Here is a 20182-nt window from a genome sequence, read left to right as displayed (position 1 = left end):
AAAAAATTGTTTTGACCTGTTACTAGGGTTTACGGAGTTATATTCAGTATAATGTTAAAACCGACCCCTTTACTAAAGAATTAAAGAGATGCAAAAGTGATCACAGCACTCCACCTTTTGGAATCTAAACGGAACCATACACTACATGTAAGTAGCAATAGCTGCTAAGCCCTTGATACTACTACTACTAAAGAATTAAAGAGATGCAAAAGTGATCACAACACCACCATTTGGAATCTAAACGGAACCATTCACTACATGTAAGTAGCAATATCTGCTAAGCCCTTGATACTACTACTACTAAAGAATTAAAGAGATGCAAAAGTGATCACAACACCACCATTTGGAATCTAAACGGAACCATACACTACATCTAAGTAGCAATAGCTGCTAAGCCCTTGATACTACTACTACTAAAGAATTAAAGAGATGCAAAAGTGTTCACAACACCACCATTTGGAATCTAAACGGAACCATACACTACATCTAAGTAGCAATAGCTGCTAAGCCCTTGATACTAAATAAAAAATGAATATTTTTTCTTTCAAAAAAAAAAAAAATAATCACCAGTCTTGATCTCCTTTATATTTAGCAAACTGCCCGACGGCAAAGAACCAGACAGGACAATCTAACAACAGTCCATCTGTATCTGGATTCATGAATCCGTTCCAGCCATATTCCTCCAAACTTAGCTTTTGTCACTGCCTATTTCATGATCTGAACCACTGCGACAAAGTTCTTCTAGTTGAGCTGGATCTCTATCCTGCTGGCTGTTGCAGCTACAGGATGCTGATCCCCTATCAAGTGCTACCTCAGTTTGAGTACGACTCATGATGGTCTGGCTGGAAGATTCCCTTAATCCGAGAGTCTGCATGGGGTGGATGACTGAATCATCATGGTTCAATGTCAAGTTAGGCGTGGAACCATAACCATTTGGATTTTCCATCGAGGGCAGTAACCATCTCATCCAATCCTCGCGTCTTCTAATTTTCTCTGCCTGTAGATGATTGCAGGAACAGGTTTTGAAGAAAAATACCAAGATGAATTATTTAAGAAACATAGCTGATAAGAGTAGAATCAAGAGGGGAAAAGATGAGGGTGAAGTACACCTGTATTTCAAGTTTTGTCGAATCTCTTAGAGCATCCAATATCTCCGTTGTGCTCGTGGTCACCCTTTTGACCTACATATATTGTGATGTGTTAGGAAGTAGAGGCAGTTTAATTTATTAAACATGGAATTACTCTCCATCGTCATCCTCATATTCATATGGATTACTCACCATGTTGAAGGTAGCAATCAATGAGACGGGAACCCAACCTTGATCATCCATCTTGCCACGTAAAAAAATGTCTTTACAGAGATTATCCACGCTGCAGTATGCAGAAACAAAATGAAACTGCCGGAAAAAAATAACCTTACAAATATTAAAGTACCTAAAATAGTATTCAATCTGCCGCTTCAAGCTCAGTTTCCGATTGTCAACCGGAGCACGAATACTGATTGTGGAAGGAGCCACAGTCAGCGGCTGTGGCCTTTGGAAATTGTTGAAAGGCATTCGATAAGTGTCGAGCGGCACACTCGCATAGGGATTCGGATGCGTCACGAATTGAGCATTGTATCCAGAGGCAACGCCTGAATTAGAAGGTCATAAAGATAGGAGAGGATAATCAGAAACCGTAAAACCAACCCCTGACAAAGCCAAAAATAGGAGAGGATAAAATCATCAGAGGGAAGCTTCCATACCGTTGTAGTCCATGGGACTTAGGGGAGGCTGGGCCTGAGCACGCTGTGGCGCGTAGACATATGGCACACACGGACTTGTTGGCTGGTGCAGCCGTGGCAACGGCATCCCTGTGTAGAGATTATGGCCGGGGAGTTGAGGGTCGTGCCAACCGTAGCTACTTCTCTCATCATGGTGCTGATTCCCGTAGTGCGATCCCCTAGGACTAGGAGGGACCCAGCTTTGGTTTCCCCTCTGCTGGCCGTTGTAAATGTTGCCTCGGCGGTGAACGGCGCCCGTATGTGGTGCTGGCGCGAGACGATGATGACTCCTCTGATGATCGGGCAGCGGAGGAGCTCGTGCAGGCGCTCTGGGAGGGTTGTTAGACGACGAACTGCTGCTGCTAGCGCCGCCGCCGCCGCCACACTACATCAAAATATAAAGTTTGCATCCTGATTTCGGAAAGAAATTAAAGACATTCATAGTAGAATCGGATCAAACTATATCATTGACGACGAAAACCCGTGAAATGCGTAATTCTACTGCAACAAAAACCCAATTTTCCGTTCACAGAAATCGAAAAAAAAATTGTTTTTCTTTAAAAAAAACCGTAAGCAAAACAAAATAAAAACAGACGATTAAAATAAAAAAAAAATAGAGAGAGAGAAGGAAATCGCACGAAGGGAGCAGCCGACGACGGTGCTAGCGGGAGCTCCTTCGCCGAGTCCGGAAGTGAAGGTCTAACGAAAGACCCTTGCCAGGACTCAGACTGCGCGGGCCGTGGCTCTGCACCCAAAACCCAACCCGCCTCGGTCGCGCCGCGAGGCTTCAATTTCCGAGCCGGAAACTTTACACCGTCACCGACGACGGTGTCATAGCCGATGCTCCCGTATCGGTTGGTGTCATCCGGTACGCGAGCGTTGGCAACGGAGGTCATTGGAGGCGCGATTCTCACCGACTCGGTGAGCGCCGCCAGGGGAGAAGACGGCGCTGCCGAAGGAGAGGAGAGTTCAGAGTCGTCCGGCATGAATTCGCTATCGGGCGTCGGAAATGCCATGACGACGACGAGGAGGAGGAGGAGGAGAGAATAGAAATTAGGGTTAATGAAAGTAGAGCAGTTTGAGAAGAAGAGGGTTTAATCACTTAAATAGCAACGGTTTTGAACAACGAAACAGAAGCTTCCACGTGGTAAAAGGGATAGAATCATAGGTTTTTTCGTTTATTTAGTTACGTTGACGGATTCTTCCTTGATTTTATTTTTTTTTATGGAAAAAAATAATTAATAGATTAAAAAACAATTGTATTTTTTTAAAAAAAAATTAAAAAGTGAAAAATATAGTATTAAATTAATCTTAAATAATATCATATGATTATCAAATACAATTTATTCATTCAAACTTAATCAATATTCAATACATATTTTTAATTAAATAATATAAATTTATGGTAAATATGTATATTAAATGACTAAACTTAATTAATAATAATAAAATTAGATAAAATTTATTACCTAATTTAACATTTATCCTGGGACTATGATGCAATAGAAGAACAACAAATTATACGTATTTGTATAATTTTTTTTCTAAATAGAATGCACAACTATATGATCTTAACTTTTAAATTATTTATCACGAGTACTTCTCAATTTAGTTTGAAAATTTTTATAAGATTGTATCCATCCCTATATTATCTGATAAGTAAAAGATAGAGTATCTATCAAAAGTTAATAGGATAAGATTTTATTATTATTTTAATAATTTTAATTTACTGTATAATTATATTAATTAATTCATATATTTTCAAAGAAAGAATTATCTTTTTTGAATTTTTAATTAATTCGGTAATGAATAATTATAGTTGACCTTTTCATAAAAATATGAATGATAGATATTTGTACAATAAATTTTTTATCCTAAAATATTGAATTCCTCTAAGATTAGGAGTAAATTAAAATCTAATACAAAGAGAACATGTATATAATCTAACACAAATGTCATAAAATTTTGGCTATTCGAGTAGTTATTTTAAAAATATACAATAATAATTTACTAAAGAATTAATTAAATTTTTAGAATATATAAATGTAGACTATAGTTCAAAATTAAAAATATATATATAATTTTACTAAAATATCATCTATGTTGTTCATGTCACCAAAGAAAGATGAAAACAAATAAACTTACGGGACACTAAAAAAGTGTAATTATAATAATTTGATATAAAAATGATAAAAGATAAAATCTTTATGATCGTCGAGAACTTTTGTTAACCATAATTAATTGATTGAAATCATATTTAATTAAATGACTAATAACTATCAAATGCCTTTTCATTATAAAATTTAAAATTCCGAAAAATAAACAACTCAGGGAAGGCCTCGAGATTATAATAATTAATATTTTTTTTGAACGGTAAAAATATATAGAGAGTAAAAAATTTATGTGAAAGTGACATGCATTAATATATGTTTATAAAGCGTTATGAGTCTGGGCAGAAATATAATATCCTCTCAAGGCACCTCATCTTTAAAATTAAATCAGTTCCAAATTAATCATTCAAGAAAGATCATATAAGTTGTCATTAAATAACGAGCTTTTGTTAGCCGATCTTTATCTTAGAATTATCTCAGAAGGAAAATATTAAATTATTTTTTCGCTACCAATCGACTGATGTATACATCAGTTAATTAGTTCTTTAAGTAAAGTTGACCGTTACACTCTAATGGTCGGCTACCAATCAAGTACTACAGTGTATCAGTCGACTGCTACAGTATACCAGTCGACTGTTACAGTAATTAGTCGACTGCTACAGTAAACCCTAAACCTAGGATTTTATGTTGAGTACAATCTCTCATGCACTCTCCCTTGCTCGCACAACCTAGACCTAGCCTTCTAGCCTCCTCCATCAGCCTTGCGTTTCTCGGATGTTTTCTCATCCTTCACGCCTTGCCTTTTGGAGCTTCCATCAGTCTTGTCATCGTTGTTGGGGCTTCACCGCCAAAAGCCACGATCCGACACTTCATCCTTTGCCAAGTCACACTTGGACTTACGTTGTCAAGACTACATACTTGGACTTACACCGCCAAGACTCACCCTTGGACTTTTCGTTTGCTAAGATCATACTTGGACTTTTCCTTTGTCAAGATCACATTTGAACTTTTCTTGTTGTACCTATATCCTGCACACTCACAGTGCATATCAAATACAACAATAAATCTAACTTAAATCTTTGTCCAAACATCAAAACCTAGGGCACCTAGATTGCTCCAACAATCTCCTCCTTTTTGATGTTTGACAACTCGTTTAAGTTAGGGAAACATAAATGCAATAACAATATAAATAAACATGTAAATCAACTCATGCATAAACATGGAACCTAACCCTAGGCTCTCCCTTCACCTAAACTTCCCCTAGAGCTAGGATTTCTTGCAAAGATTAACTTCTTCCCCTTTGCTAATAAATGAGCAATTGCTCCCCCTTCACCTAAACTCCCCTTTGAGCTATGATTTCTTGTAAAGATGTATAGGTTTTCTACTTAAACCCAACACTTCTCTCCCTTTGCCACACATAAAAAAGAACTCCAACAAAATTCCAATTATTAGACTCTTTGACTTCTAATGACTACAATTATCATGTATTAATCCCCATAATATTACATACATATTCATCATCCTTTTGGTTATTTTCTATTACTGGAAAATACTTCCAGTCTGTATCAGTCGGCTGCCATCATCAAAACGAGCTTACAGAAACATTTTGTACTACAAAATACTGTTACCAGTCGGCTGGTACTTTATTTTAGTAAAAATCAGTATTTCTGACTCACTTTTAGAAATGCACCAAAACTTTCACAAACGTCCAAAAATTTTTAAATTTTGTGGAGATGTCTATTTTACCCTTGTCTACTTTGAATATATATATATATATCCTAAGATTGACACAAAATCCAAAACTAGCTAAATGGTTCAATTGAATCTTGACCTAAAGTCTTAGTTTTGACTTTCTCTTGATGTATCTACCTATACTAAACCATAATGCCTCCTTAACATTAGTTTATATGTCATCTATACATCAAAAACCAATTTTCATTCAATATGGATCAAATTCATATTTTCATGCATGATACCATCTCAATTGTGCCAACCCACCAGGTTAGAGACTCAAGTCTGTCTCATAACCACTTGACACATTAGATAACCCATCTACCATGGGTCTCAAAGACTCTTTCTAACCTTAGAACTCTTAACCTTAATCACCTCCATAGGTGACTCCTCTACTAAGGCTAGGCCACTTCGGTGCATCTCGGGTGACACTTGGCCTACAAAACTTGCCTTCTTAACCTTAGACACCTTGTCTTTGGTTAATTTCTTCTTGTCCTTAACCTTGGACACCTCATCATTTCCATAAACATATGAAACCCTAGAATATTTCTTCTCATTGGTCTTGGATAATTCTTCCTTGTCCTTGGTCACTCCTCCCTCACCAATGTCATGCGCTACCTTAGCACTTGACCTCCTTTTGGTATTGGAGGGATCCAATTTGATATTTTTGGATCTTTGACCACATAAACACATGTCAAGTCCTTTAGGCCCAATAATAAACCTATCTAAGACTTTCTCCATTTCCTTAAGCCTTGCCTTCAAGGCTTGATTTTCTAATTCTAGGAATTCAAACCCTATAATCAACATGTTCACCTTGGATATTCCTAAACCTACCCTTCCTTGGTATATGTCTCCCCCTCTTGGGATTAATGCCTAGGCTTTCACCCACTTTCCTTCCCTTAGGTAAAGTGGTTTGGGTCTTATTAGGTCTACCCTTACTAGATTTTGATATCCTAGGGTTATCAACCACATTAACCTTATTCCTATCATTGTACCTAAATTCATAATTATACATTGCTACACAATTTTTAATATTTCTAACTGTTGGTGCGGTTAGCACTAACGGTCTAACTCAGGTTTTGATGAATGACAAATCTGGTTAAGTTAGGTTTGTTGTGATCTAACACTCTGACCGATTGTGTAGACGAAGTCCAGACAGGTCGACGGGCTGACCGGATAGCTGATGAGAAGTCCAAGTGGGTCGACGGGCTGACCGGACGCTTGGCGAGAAGTCCAGACGGGTCGAAGGGCTGACCGGACTTCTGGCATGTAAGTAAGGTAAGTCACTGGAGGGGAGTGACTGTGAGGACGTGTTCTCGGGAAGGGGACATTAGGCGTCGATCCGACTTAGATCCATTTCGGATATCTAAGTCGAGATCGTGACTAGATTCCGGTCTCCAAAAGACGGAATCTAAGTCATACTTTTTGTGTCAAACTTATAAACTGTGCTAACACTTTGTTTTGCAGGATATACACCAGTTATTTGCCTCAGACTGACCTTGTCTTGCAGGAAAGCTGGTTTCTGGAGAAAGGTGGTCCGGGCGTCCGGAAGGGATCCGAGTGCCCGGGAGGCAAAACTCGCCCTGATCGCGCGTCGCCACGTGGAGCTTGCTGGTTGGACCTGCCACGTCCCACCAGGGCGCCTGGAAGGGATCCAGTCACCCGGAAGGGATCCAGGCGCCCCGAGCCTCCTATATAAGGAGGGTCAAAGGCAGAGCACAAAATATAACTTAGAACTCTCAGACTGCTTGCTCTGCTGCTCTACGCTCCAGCTGTTAGAGTGTATACTAAAAGCCTAGCTTTTGGTATAAATATTTATCTAGAAATAAGAATCACATTGGTCAAATGTCTACATTTATGATAAATGTAGTTGTTCAATTAATTTATATTGTAGATAACATGGTGTGTGGTGTCACACACAGAAGATCATGTTATTGGTTCCTTATAAATTATAAACAGTAGCTCACGACCAAGATGGAAAGGAACAAACCATTAGAAGGTCGTAGTGTAATTAGGTATTAGTTTATCTTAACTATATAATTACACTAGTACACTTAGAGTGTATTGAGTAGGACCATTTGAGGTCGTTCCTTTTATACTGACTTTATGAAGGAACAAAGACCTCAGTTATTATGGAAGTGTGTGCTCTTAATCATAATATAATAACAAGCACATATATTTGATATTTATTTCTTTAATTTATCAATGGGTGAGATTTAGTTCGATGAATCAATAAGCCCGATAAGTTGGGAAATGATATCACTTATAGTGTGTGTTGTTGATTATAGAAGGAAACTGTGTCCTAGTAATCTAGGTTGAGAATGTCCCCAAGAGGAGCTCATAAGGATTGTCATGTTAAACCCTGCAGGTGGACTTAGTCCGACATGACGATGAAGTTGAGTGGTACTACTCTTGGAGCTAGATATTAATTAAGTGAGTTGTCAGTAACTTACTTAATGGACATTGTTATCTTAAACACAGGGAGACTAACACACTCATAATAAGAAGGAGCCCAAAATGTAATTTGGGATTGGTGCGGTAGTTCAATAATAGTTCTTTAGTGGAATGAATTATTATTGATGAAATTAAGTTGTGTGTTCGGGGCGAACACGGGATGCTTAATTTCATCGGGAGACCAAAACTAATTCCTCCTCTCGGTCCCTATCGTAGCCTCTAGTATATAGAGACCACATACCCACCTTCTTACCCATCCAATGGGGTCGGACAAGCTAGCTTGGAACCCAAGCTAGGGCCGGCCAAGATCAAGTGGATGAGTCATGTAGGTGGCCGGCCAAAGCTTGGGTCCCAAGCTTAGGTGGCCGGCCACTAGAATATTAAAAAGGATTTTTATTAAAATTATTTCTTATGTGGATATCATGATTTTAAAAAGAGTTTAAAAATTTCCTTTTATAGCTTTCTACAAAAGATTAAGAGAAGAGATTAGTCTCTTTCCTTATTTGTAGTTTAAAAGGATGGTTTTAATTTTTGGTAAAAACTTTCCTTATTTGTAAATCATCTAACATGTTTAAAAGAGAGTTTAAAATTTGAAATCTTTCCTTATTTGTTGATTAAAGGGATTTTAAATTTTAAGAAAACTTTCCTTTTTAACCATGTTCATGATTTAAAAGAGGGTTTAAAATTAAATATTCTCTTTTATAAGTTTCTACAAAAGATTAAGAAAAGATTTGATATCTTTCCTTATTTGTAGATTAAAAGAGATTTTAATTTTTAGAGATAACTTTCTTTTTATCCATATGTTTAAAAGAAAGATTTTAATTTATTGAATTTCCTTTTTATAAACCAATCATAAAGGGATTAAAATTATTGGAGAAAATTTTATAAATTTCTGGAGACAAATTAGGAAGTTTTAATTAATTAAAACTATCCTTGTTTGTAGCTTTTATATGGCCGGCCAAATAAAATTGAGAAAGAAAATTATTTTTAATTAAATAAATTTTCCTTTTCAATGGCAAAAGAATTAAGGAAGTTTTTATTAAAAATTCCTTATTTGCCAAGATCAAGGATTATAAAAGAGGGGGTAGAGGAGGCTTCAATGCTAACGAATCTATTCTATTTTTCTCCCTCTTTTCCTTGGTGGTGTGGCCGGCCCTTCCTTCTTCTCTTCTTCTTCTCTTTGTGGCCGAACCTCTTCATGCTTATGGAGATTTAATTGGTGGCCGGATCTAGCTTGAGGAAGAAGGAGAGAAAGCCTACATCCCTTGGAGCTTGGTTGGTGGAAAAGATCTTCATCTTTTGGAAGCTTTGTGCTTGGCCGAAATTTGAAGAAAGGAGAAGGTGCTTTGGTGGTTTCTCATCTCGGAAGATCGTTGCCCACACAACGTCCGAGGTTAGAAGAGGAATACGGTAGAAGATCAAGAGGTTTTTCTAAAAGGTATAACTAGTATTTTTCTTTCCGCATCATACTAGTTATTTTTGGAAATAATACTAAATACAAGAGGCATACGATTCTAGAGTTTCGAATTTGTTTTCGATATAGTGTTCTTTTATTTTTCTTTTCCTTGTGATTTGATTATTTTTTTCGGTTAACCTAAAGTTATTTTAGGAAATTAAATATTAGCTTTCCATAAAAGGTTTTGTCTAGTCGGTGGTGGTTGCTCCCATATCCAAGAAGGTCATGTGCCTCGCCATGTCAGAAGATTGGGAACCATTAATATTTAATGGAATTATTAATGGTTAAGGTTAGTGATTGAAACGTTTTAAGTTCCACGGAGATCCAAGTCAAAACCTAAAGAACAAATAGATTAAGTTTTGGATCAAGCGTGTTAAGTTCCGTGCGATCCAAAATTTAATTTAAAAGAACACATGGTAGTTAGGAAAGTTCAGACCTTTGCAAAAATTTTTTGGAACCTCTAGGTTTCCGAGTAGCAACCAACACCGACGCCAACAAAGCTCCGACAACTCGCTCTTGTTCTTTTAATTTCCTCCTTGTCGGTATAGCTTTGTTTTATTTTTCATTTCGCACTTACTCAGTAATCAAATATTCGAATCTCAGTGGATTGCTCAACTAAAGCGATATGCAATGGAAAACCATGCATGCCGCCAAGAACCAAGTAAACCAATCTGTGTTAGCTTGCTTTCTTTCTTACTTTGTCTTTCTTCTATTTTCCGGCTTAAACTCTTTCAGATTTTTTGTAACCGATATTCACCCCCTCTATCGAAACATCACGATCCAACAAGTGGTATCGGAGTGATGCTACTCACTCAATCTTAAGTAAAATATGTTTTACTTTTTTTGTCATTTTTTGATTAATATCATTGCCCTTTTTGAAAGTTTTTTGTAGCAATTAAATCTAAATTGGTACAACACTCTTATTATAATTCTTAGACTAAGTCTTGGGACTTTTATCTATTTGTTTACTTGTGTACAGGACTAAAATGTCCTTGGATTAAAAGGATTCGGCATCCCTCCTCGATGCCTCCCTCTTCAGTGATTTGTATTGGAAGAAGAGAATGGAAGTTTATCTCAAAACGGACTTCGACCAGTTGGATGACACGAGCCTCTACTTCCAACGCCTCCAATCTTGAAGAAAGGGAAGAAAAAAAAAAGGCAATCAACACCCAATCATGGTGTGATCAAGAACTAAACTGTTAGGATAGAACTAGTGAGCTAGCTAGCTTCAGTAGTCGAACAATAATCATGAGTAACAAAACGAGACTTATTATTAAATAAAATATTTAATATAAAAATGCAAGAAGGAGAACGCAAGTCAACTTCACGCGAGGATCAAGGACATCCTCAATGGGCTCCACGCCATCGGCCACCAAGTGGAGAACCGGGACTTGATAAGGTATGCATTAAACACATTTCCACGTAATAGCTTGTGGGCATCTATCGTAGATGCCTATAAAATTTCTAAGAATTTATTGAAACTTAAATTAGACGAGTTGTTTTGTGAATTAGAACTACACGAACAAACTAACGTCGGGGCCGAGAAAGGAATTGCTTTGTTTGCGGGTCCCTCCAAAGAAAAGAAGAACAAGCCCGAGCCTCAAGCAGATTCTGACCAGGACTCTGAAGATGAAGAGCACCTGGTGAACTTGGTAAGGAAAATGTTCACCAGGAGAAAGAGAAGCTTCAGAAGAAAGACTTTCAGAAAATCAATTCCCGAATCAAGGAGCATGACGTGCTTCGGATGCAACAAAAGGACCACTACAAAAACGAGTGTCTGAAACTGAAGAACGACAAACCGAAGCCGATAAAAAGAAGTCGCTCAAAGCGACGTGGGACGACACTTCCTCGGACGAATCGGAGCCGAAGAACAAAAGAACCAGAGTTACCTCGCTGATGGCCCACGAAGAAGAATCGAGGATGAATCGGAAGACGGGTCGAACCCGAATCGAGCCACGAGTCCGTACTCGTTTCGAAGGTTCGAAGAGGTATATCGAAATCTAAACAGAAATTTTTAAAATTATTTCCTGCTTAAATAATAAATTAGTGAAAATAGAAAATGAAAATAAGTCACTCCTTGAGGAAAATCAAGACCTCAAGGAACAAATCAAAAACTCAAGTCCAACTCAAGATCTAACACTTGAGGAGGAGAATCTATCACTAAAAATTGAAATTAATAATTTAAAAGAAATGTTAGAAAAATTCACAACGAGGTCCAAGAACTTAGACTTAATTTTAAACAATCAAAAAACAAGTTACAACAAAACTGGACTTGGTTACAAATCAGGTTCAACTAAAACTTTTAAATCATTAATAACCCAACACAAACCAACACGTAAAGCTTGGGTTCCGAAAGCGTGTCTCACCACGCAAGTAGGACTTAACCAATTTTACATACCTAAAGAAAAAATATATTATATAAATTCAAATAAACCAAATAAAAAACTAAAATACAAACCTAAATCAAACAATTCAAAATCTAAAACTCACCAAAAATTAGACTATCACCAAGTTAATTATAATTAAAAAGAAACAGACATAAACCAAAGAACAAAAATTAAATTAATGGCCATTAATTGAGGGGGAGACTCCAGAATAGCTGGTACCTCCAAAACTAACCTACCCGGCAGGGGAACCCCAACCATCCTACCCGACAGGGTAATTAGGACTAGTTAAAGAAGGTTCAAGTTTAACTTGAAAAATGGTAATGGTGAAGTATTGGATGATAGTTGCTGAATTTTAAATTCAGCCAACTTCAGAAACCCCTAGAAAATTCTACAAAAATCTAAAAATCATGAAATTTCGTGTAGACATTATTTAGGGCATACTTAATCATGGAAAAATAGTTTTCTATGAAAATACTTCATATTTTCAAATATTGACACAAACTTGAAAACTTGCAAAAACTTTAGCGTTTTCTTCAAGTTTGTGTCTAACTATTCAATGGTGATTACTATCAAAAGATAGTCTTCACCAAGGTTTTCCAAAAACATTTTAAAAACCAATATCCCATCATGTTCCTTGGGCATAATGCACATGACTTGTACATTAGCTTTCCCAATGATGGGAAAACACATAACTATGTGTTTTGATGAACTTAAAACTCAAAAGAATGCACTAAATCAACATCTTGAGTTTTGTTCATCATCCTAACATCTCACTTGTATCTAATGTGCACTGAAACACATACAAGTCATCTTATAGGTCTTTGTGAGATGTAAGATTTTGGTTTTGCCCTATTCTAGGGATCATGCATATCCATCTAGGCATTTTGAGAGGTATACATCCACAAAGGATGTTACTTGTTGATTTACTTGTTAAACAAATGTCACTTGTTTATTCCACTTGTTGTAAACAAATGCCACTTGTTTAACTAATGCCATATGTCCTTAATTTTTAAGGAAATAAACATAATGCATGATAATGTTATGGCATACATCAAAATAAAACAGCTTTCAAAAGAAAGATTCCTATAACTACATGATGTATGTATGGCATGACATGGTATTTTTGTATTTTTCATGATACGTCATGGATGCAAAATACAAATAAGATAAAATATGATGTCATGGCATATTATGAGCAAATAATCATGGCAAGGTTTAGCATAAATAAAATATACCTAGATTACCTATCTAAGTATCGTTAATCTTAGCTAATCCTAAAACTTAAATCCTAGATTGCCCAAAGTGCTTCAAGAGAGTGCCAAAACCTAAATGGACATTTCTAATTCTCTTGATTAATTTATGCCAATTGAAATTAAGCTTATCCTCAAATGTTGGCATATTCCATTTTTCCTCAAGAGTAATCACATAAATCAAGGCCCAGAGTGCCTTAAAATTTATAAGAGAATACCAAAATCCCAACTTGGTATTTCTCTAGGTTTTCCCAATTTATGCCTTTTTAAGATAAAATCAATTTTCCACCATTAGGCACATTTTACTCTTTCAAGGAGTAAATAATACTTCCATTTCATTTTCAAAGGTTAACAAAAACCTTGAAAATGCTCCTTGAGTGTCAATTTCCTCAAAGTTGGGTTAACTACCCTTCTAATCGGAGTTGACACTCTCTAACTCATCTATGGGGTAGAGAAGATGCTCCTAGGAACCCAACACCTATTGGTGCTCCTTGGATGCTCTAGGTATTTACTAGGGATAACTTCCCTAGATACCTTCCTAGTGACCTTGTTTGGCTTCTTGGAGGCCTTGGTCACACTTTCTAGGTCAACTCTAGGGATAGCCTCCCTTGTGACCTTGTTTGTGACTTTCTTAGACTTCTTAGAAGCCTTAGTCATATTTATTGCAAAAATACTCTTAGGGATGACTTCCCTAGTGTTTTTGGCTTGACCATTAGACCTAGGGTTTGTTCCATAACTATATGGAACTCTATGGTAAGTGGGCACATCCTTCTTAGCCTTTGGTTTGTATCCCAAACCTCTATGGCCATTGGATGGCTTTTGTACCCCTAAACCTAGGTTATGCTCTTTTTGCCCTAATAGGATATTTTCCATCCTTTTTAGGGTCTTTTCCATTTTATCAAGTCTTGACCTCAAGACTTGATTTTCCATCACTAAGTCCTTAGTTTTTGTTTTTCCATTAAGTTCATGAGCATTTTTGTTTCTAGGCTTGTCGCTACAATCCTTAGAGTTCTTGCCTAGACTTTTACCTACACTCCTAGCCTTAAGTGTAGTAGTTTTAGCATGTAGGGCCACATGCTTTTCCTTAAAGCCCTCATGCTTCCTATTCTTATGGTAAATCGCATTAAAATGATAGAAGTTAGAACTATCATGCTTTTTACCATAATGTAAAGGGGTAGGCTCAATAAATGTTACCTTCCTTTTTACCTTAGAGGCTCCCCCTTGACTTGAGCTTCCTCCTTGAGCCTTGACCATCTTCTTCCCCTTAGGGCATTGACTCCGATAATGCCCCTTTTGATTGCAAGAGAAGCATATGATATGCTCCTTGCTCTTCTTTGTTCCGGGAATGGTCTCCTCGGGCTTCTCCTTGCCCTTTTGCGTCACTTGACCCTTCTTCTTGGCCAAGTTGGGACACTTGCTCTTGTAGTGCCCACTTTCCCTACACTCAAAACATATTATATGATTTTTATTTTTAATTGAAACATTTATACCTTCTTGTGTAGGGATGGCACTTGCTCCTCCATTTGCTATTTCTTGAATTTCGGAGATGGCACCATCTTCTTCTTCTTCACTTGACCCGGATGTAGAAGATTCTCCTTCTTCTTGATCCGGCGTCATGATTCCCCTCAATCCTAGAGGTGGAGGCTTCATCATCTTGAACATGAAACAAGGAGTATGCTCCTCCTTGTTCCCTCTGCATTCCCTTGAGGATGAAGCTTCTTGGATTTCCTCTTCGGAGGTTGAGCATCTCTCAACCTCGGAGTCCTCCTCTTGGTCTTGCTCCAAAGAGTCACCCTCTAGATTCTTCATGATCTTGTACAGGGAGGGATCTCTTCATGAAGCTTGGCCAATTTGCTCCATAGCTCCTTTGCATCTTCAAACTCTCCAATTTTGCAAAGGATGGTGCTTGGCAATAAATTGACCAAAAGCTTGGTCACTTTGTCATTTGCCTCGCACCTTTGGACTTGCTCCGGGCTCCATTTGCTTTTCTTTAGAACTTTGCCCTTTGAATTTCTTGGAGCCTTGAAGCCTTCCATTAGAGCAAACCATTGCTCTATCTCCATCATAAGAAAATTTTCGATTCTTGATTTCCAAGAATCGAAACTCGTAGAAGTGTATGGTGGAGCCACCCTTGTGTCAAATCCAAGCCCATCTTGGAATTGCATCTTGAAGTTGAGCTTGATAAAGTCTTGAACTTGAAGAATTTGCTCCAACTTCTTCACCCTCTAGCTTTTCTTGATATGCTTGACCCTTCCGGCGATGATTCCGGTGAAGAGCGGCCTCGCTCTGATACCACTTGTTAGGACCAAAAGTAGCTAGAGGGGGTGAATAGCTCGTTGCTCGGCGTTGCTCGTTTCTTCTAAGATGTGCAGCGAAAAATACAGAAACAAATCACACAACGCTAACAAGGTTGGTTTACTTGGTATCCACCTCACAAGAGGTGACTAGTCCAAGGATCCACACCACGCACGCACCCTCCATTAAGAAAACACTCCTTTTCTGAGGGCGGAGAAGCCCTACAAGACTCTCAAGACAAGAAGAAAGGAAAGGAAACAAAACAAGCGCAAAGCTTACAATGAGTATGAAAACCCTAACCCTAGCTTCTCTTCTTGCCTTTGATCCGCCTTGACTTGGAAAGCTTCCAAGATCCTTCAAGAACTGGCGATCTGATCTTTGAGAGCGTTGTGGAGAAGTAGAGAGAAGGGGTGAATCGGTGAAGAGATGCCGCAACCATCGCACGCCTGCAACTTAAATGGTCGGAACCCGATCGATTCAAATGTTCCCAATCGATCGGAGACTTTGGATCGATCCACGGATCGATCCGGCGCTTATCGCTCTCGATCGATCCACGGATCGATCCAGGCTTATCGCGATCCACGCCCCAATCGATCCACCGATCAATTGGACATCCGGATCGATCCACGGATCGATCCGAGCTTCTGATTGGAAAGTCGGATCGATCCACCGATCGATCCGACTCTGGATCGATCCGATCGATCCAAGACTTGGTTTTTGCCCAAAACCAAGTTCCAAGACTCCCAAACCAACATCCGGTCATTCTTGACTGTTGGTACATCATGCCTAGCATCCGGTCACCTTTGACTGCTAGGACTTCCCACCAAGTGTCCGGTCAACCTTTGACCCACTTGGACTTTTCTAGTCGTGCCAAGTATCCTACTTGGACTTCCACCAGATGTCTGGTCAACCTTGACCCATCTGGATTTCCTCATGCCAAGTATCCAGTCAATCCTTTGACCTACTTGGACTTCCCAACACCAGATGTCCGATCATCCTTGATCCATCTAAATTTTCCCTTGCCTGGCTTCACTCACCAGGACTTTCACCTAGTTTCACTCACTAGGGTTTTCCATCTGCCTAGCTTCACTCACTAGGACTTTCACCTGCCTAGCTTCACTCACTAGGACTTTCCATCTGCCTAGCTTCACTCACTAGGACTTTCCATCTGCCTAGCTTCACTCACTAGGACTTTCCATCTGCCTAGCTTCACTCACTAGGACTTCCCAGTCAAGTATCCGGTCACTCCCTTGACCTACTTGACTCTTCTTCAATCAATATCTTATTGTCAAACATCTAAACTCAAACCAAGACTCAGCTTGGTCAACCAGGTCAACCTTGACCTGAGGGATGTTGCACCAACACCTTTTATACTGACTTTATGAAGGAACAAAGACCTCAGTTATTATGGAAGTGTGTGCTCTTAATCATAATATAATAACAAGCACATATATTTGATATTTATTTCTTTAATTTATCAATGGGTGAGATTTAGTTCGATGAATCAATAAGCCCGATAAGTTGGGAAATGATATCACTTATAGTGTGTGTTGTTGATTATAGAAGGAAACTGTGTCCTAGTAATCTAGGTTGAGAATGTCCCCAAGAGGAGCTCATAAGGATTGTCATGTTAAACCCTGCAGGTGGACTTAGTCCGACATGATGATGAAGTTGAGTGGTACTACTCTTGGAGCTAGATATTAATTAAGTGAGTTGTCAGTAACTTACTTAATTAGTGGACATTTGTTATCTTAAACACAGGGAGACTAACACACTCATAATAAGAAGGAGCCCAAAATATAATTTGGGATTGGTGCGGTAGTTCAATAATAGTTCTTTAGTGGAATGAATTATTATTGATGAAATTAAGTTGTGTGTTCGGGGGGATGCTTAATTTCATCGGGAGACCAAAACTAATTCCTCCTCTCGGTCCCTATCGTAGCCTCTAGTATATAGAGATTTATACCCACCGCATACCCACCTTCTTACCCATCCAATGGGGCCGGCCAAGCTAGCTTGGAACCCAAGCTAGGGCCGGCCAAGATCAAGTGGATGAGTCATGTAGGTGGCCGGCCAAAGCTTGGGTCCCAAGCTTAGGTGGCCGACCACTAGAATATTAAAAAGGATTTTTATTAAAATTATTTCTTATGTGGATATCATGATTTTAAAAAGAGTTTAAAAATTAAAAATTTCCTTTTATAGCTTTCTACAAAAGATTAAGAGAAGAGATTAGTCTCTTTCCTTATTTGTAGTTTAAAAGGATGGTTTTAATTTTTGGTAAAAACTTTCCTTATTTGTAAATCATCTAACATGTTTAAAAGAGAGTTTAAAATTTGAAATCTTTCCTTATTTGTTGATTAAAGGGATTTTAAATTTTAAGAAAACTTTCCTTTTTAACCATGTTCATGATTTAAAAGAGGGTTTAAAATTAAATATTCTCTTTTATAAGTTTCTACAAAAGATTAAGAAAAGATTTGATATCTTTCCTTATTTGTAGATTAAAAGAGATTTTAATTTTTAGAGATAACTTTCTTTCTATCCATATGTTTAAAAGAAAGATTTTAATTTATTGAATTTCCTTTTTATAAACCAATTATAAAGGGATTAAAATTATTGGAGAAATTTTTATAAATTTCTGGAGACAAATTAAGAAGTTTTAATTAATTAAAACTATCCTTGTTTGTAGCTTTTATATGGCCGGCCAAATAAAATTGAGAAAGAAAATTATTTTTAATTAAATAAATTTTCCTTTTCAATGGCAAAAGAATTAAGGAAGTTTTTATTAAAAATTCCTTATTTGCCAAGATCAAGGATTATAAAAGAGGGGGTAGAGGAGGCTTCAATGCTAACGAATCTATTCTATTTTTCTCCCTCTTTTCCTTGGTGGTGTGGCCGGCCCTTCCTTCTTCTCTTCTTCTTCTCTTTGTGGCCGAACCTCTTCATGCTTATGGAGATTTAATTGGTGGCCGGATCTAGCTTGAGGAAGAAGGAGAGAAAGCCTACATCCCTTGGAGCTTGGTTGGTGGAAAAGATCTTCATCTTTTGGAAGCTTTGTGCTTGGCCGAAATTTGAAGAAAGGAGAAGGTGCTTTGGTGGTTTCTCATCTCGGAAGATCGTTGCCCACACAACGTCCGATGTTAGAAGAGGAATACGGTAGAAGATCAAGAGGTTTTTCTAAAAGGTATAACTAGTATTTTTTCTTTCCGCATCATACTAGTTATTTTTGGAAATAATACTAAATACAAGAGGCATACGATTCTAGAGTTTCAAATTTGTTTTCGATATAGTGTTCTTTTATTTTTCTTTTCCTTGTGATTTGATTATTTTTTTCGGTTAACCTAAAGTTATTTTAGGAAATTAAATATTAGCTTTCCATAAAAGGTTTTGTCTAGTCGGTGGTGGTTGCTCCCATATCCAAGAAGGTCATGTGCCTCGCCACGTCAGTACTGGGAACCAATTATGGAAATTAATATTTAATGGAATTAATAACTTAAGGTGACTTGGGTCGAACGTGTTAAGTTCCACAGGAGATCCAAGTCAAAACCTAAAAGAACAAATAGATTAAGTTTTGGATCAAACGTGTTAAGTTCCGGAGGCGATCCAAAATTTAATTTAAAAGAACACATGGTAGTTAGGAAAAGGTTCAGACCTTTGTACAAAATTTTTGTACAGTGGAACCTCTAGGTTTTCCGAGTAGCAACCAACACCAGCGACGCTAACAAAGCTCCGACAACTCGCTCTTGTTCTTTTAATTTCCTCCCTTGTCGGTATAGCTTTGTTTTATTTTCATTAGCACTTCTGTACTTAACTTACTGTAATCAAATATTCGAACTGCTAGTGGATTGCCCAACGAAAGCACTCGACGAGTGCGAGCCTTGGAGTAGGAGTCGACACAGGCTCCGAACCAAGTAAAACCGAACTGTGTTAGCCTTGCCTTGCTTTCTTACTTTGTCTTTACTCTATTTTCCGCTGTGCGCTTAACTCTTTTCGAACGAATTTTGTAACCGATATTCACCCCCCCTCTATCGAAACATCATGATCCAACAAGTGGTATCAGAGCAGGTACCGCTCTGATTTGGTGCAACCACCAATCAGAAAAGGGGGTAAAATATGTTTTACTTTTTTTTTCGGCTTTCATTTTTACGATTAATATCATTGCCCTTTTTGAAAGTTTTTTTTTGTAGCAATTAAATCTAAATTGGTACAACACCAATTTAGATCTTTCTACTATTTTTAATTCTTCCCGCACTACTAATCCAAGACCGAGTCTTGGGACTTTTTGTCTATTTGTTTACTTGTGTACAGGACTAAAATGTCACATCTTGAAGGATTCAGCACAGTGCGTCCTCCCCTCTTCAACGGTGATGACTTCCCGTATTGGAAGAAGAGAATGGAAGTTTATCTCAAAACGGACTTCGACCAGTGGATGAGCATCACCAGACCCTACAAAATACCAGTAGACAGTTCCGGAAACCTACTGGATCCAGAAGATTGGATGTCAGACCTAAAGAAGAAGGCGTCAACAGAAAACAAGGCAATCAACACCCTACAGTGCGGATTGACCAGAGAAGAACTAAACCGGGTCGGACCACATAAGAACCCCAAAGAACTGTGGAACAAACTGATCGAGCTGCACGAAGGAACGAGCGACGCTAAGGTAACAAAACGAGACTTATTATTAAATAAAATATTTAATATAAAAATGCAAGAAGGAGAACCTGCAAGTCAACTTCACG

General features: G+C 38.0%; 1 protein-coding gene across 1 annotated transcript; it reads right to left on the bottom strand.

Moving 5' to 3' along the window:
• Positions 1–538: 538 nt before the first annotated feature.
• On the bottom strand, positions 539–2803 carry LOC122046878 (la-related protein 1C-like). The gene is made up of 5 exons (XM_042607840.1): positions 2401–2803; positions 1745–2147; positions 1435–1633; positions 1281–1371; positions 539–1181 (listed from the first exon to the last, which is right to left on the bottom strand). The coding sequence occupies exons 1-5, from the start codon at positions 2776–2778 to the stop codon at positions 1050–1052; spliced, it is 1203 nt and encodes a 400-aa protein (XP_042463774.1). The 5' UTR covers positions 2779–2803; the 3' UTR covers positions 539–1049.
• Between the last annotated feature and the right edge of the window lie 17379 nt (positions 2804–20182).

This window comes from Zingiber officinale, chromosome 1B (genome assembly GCF_018446385.1).
Source record: "Zingiber officinale cultivar Zhangliang chromosome 1B, Zo_v1.1, whole genome shotgun sequence".
In the NCBI taxonomy this organism is placed as follows: Eukaryota; Viridiplantae; Streptophyta; class Magnoliopsida; order Zingiberales; family Zingiberaceae; genus Zingiber; species Zingiber officinale.
This window is presented reverse-complemented; position numbering and strand designations above follow the sequence as displayed.

Excerpts from the sequence above, each read along its gene's own strand:
- LOC122046878 (XM_042607840.1), bottom strand. The coding sequence starts at position 2,778 with ATGGCATTTCCGACGCCCGATAGCGAATTCATGCCGGACGACTCTGAA. Across the intron at positions 2,148-2,400 it reads CGTCGTCGGCTGCTCCCTTC|TGTGGCGGCGGCGGCGGCGC; the intron begins GTGCGATTTCCT and ends ATTTTGATGTAG. Across the intron at positions 1,372-1,434 it reads CAGATTGAATACTATTTTAG|CGTGGATAATCTCTGTAAAG; the intron begins GTACTTTAATAT and ends TGCATACTGCAG.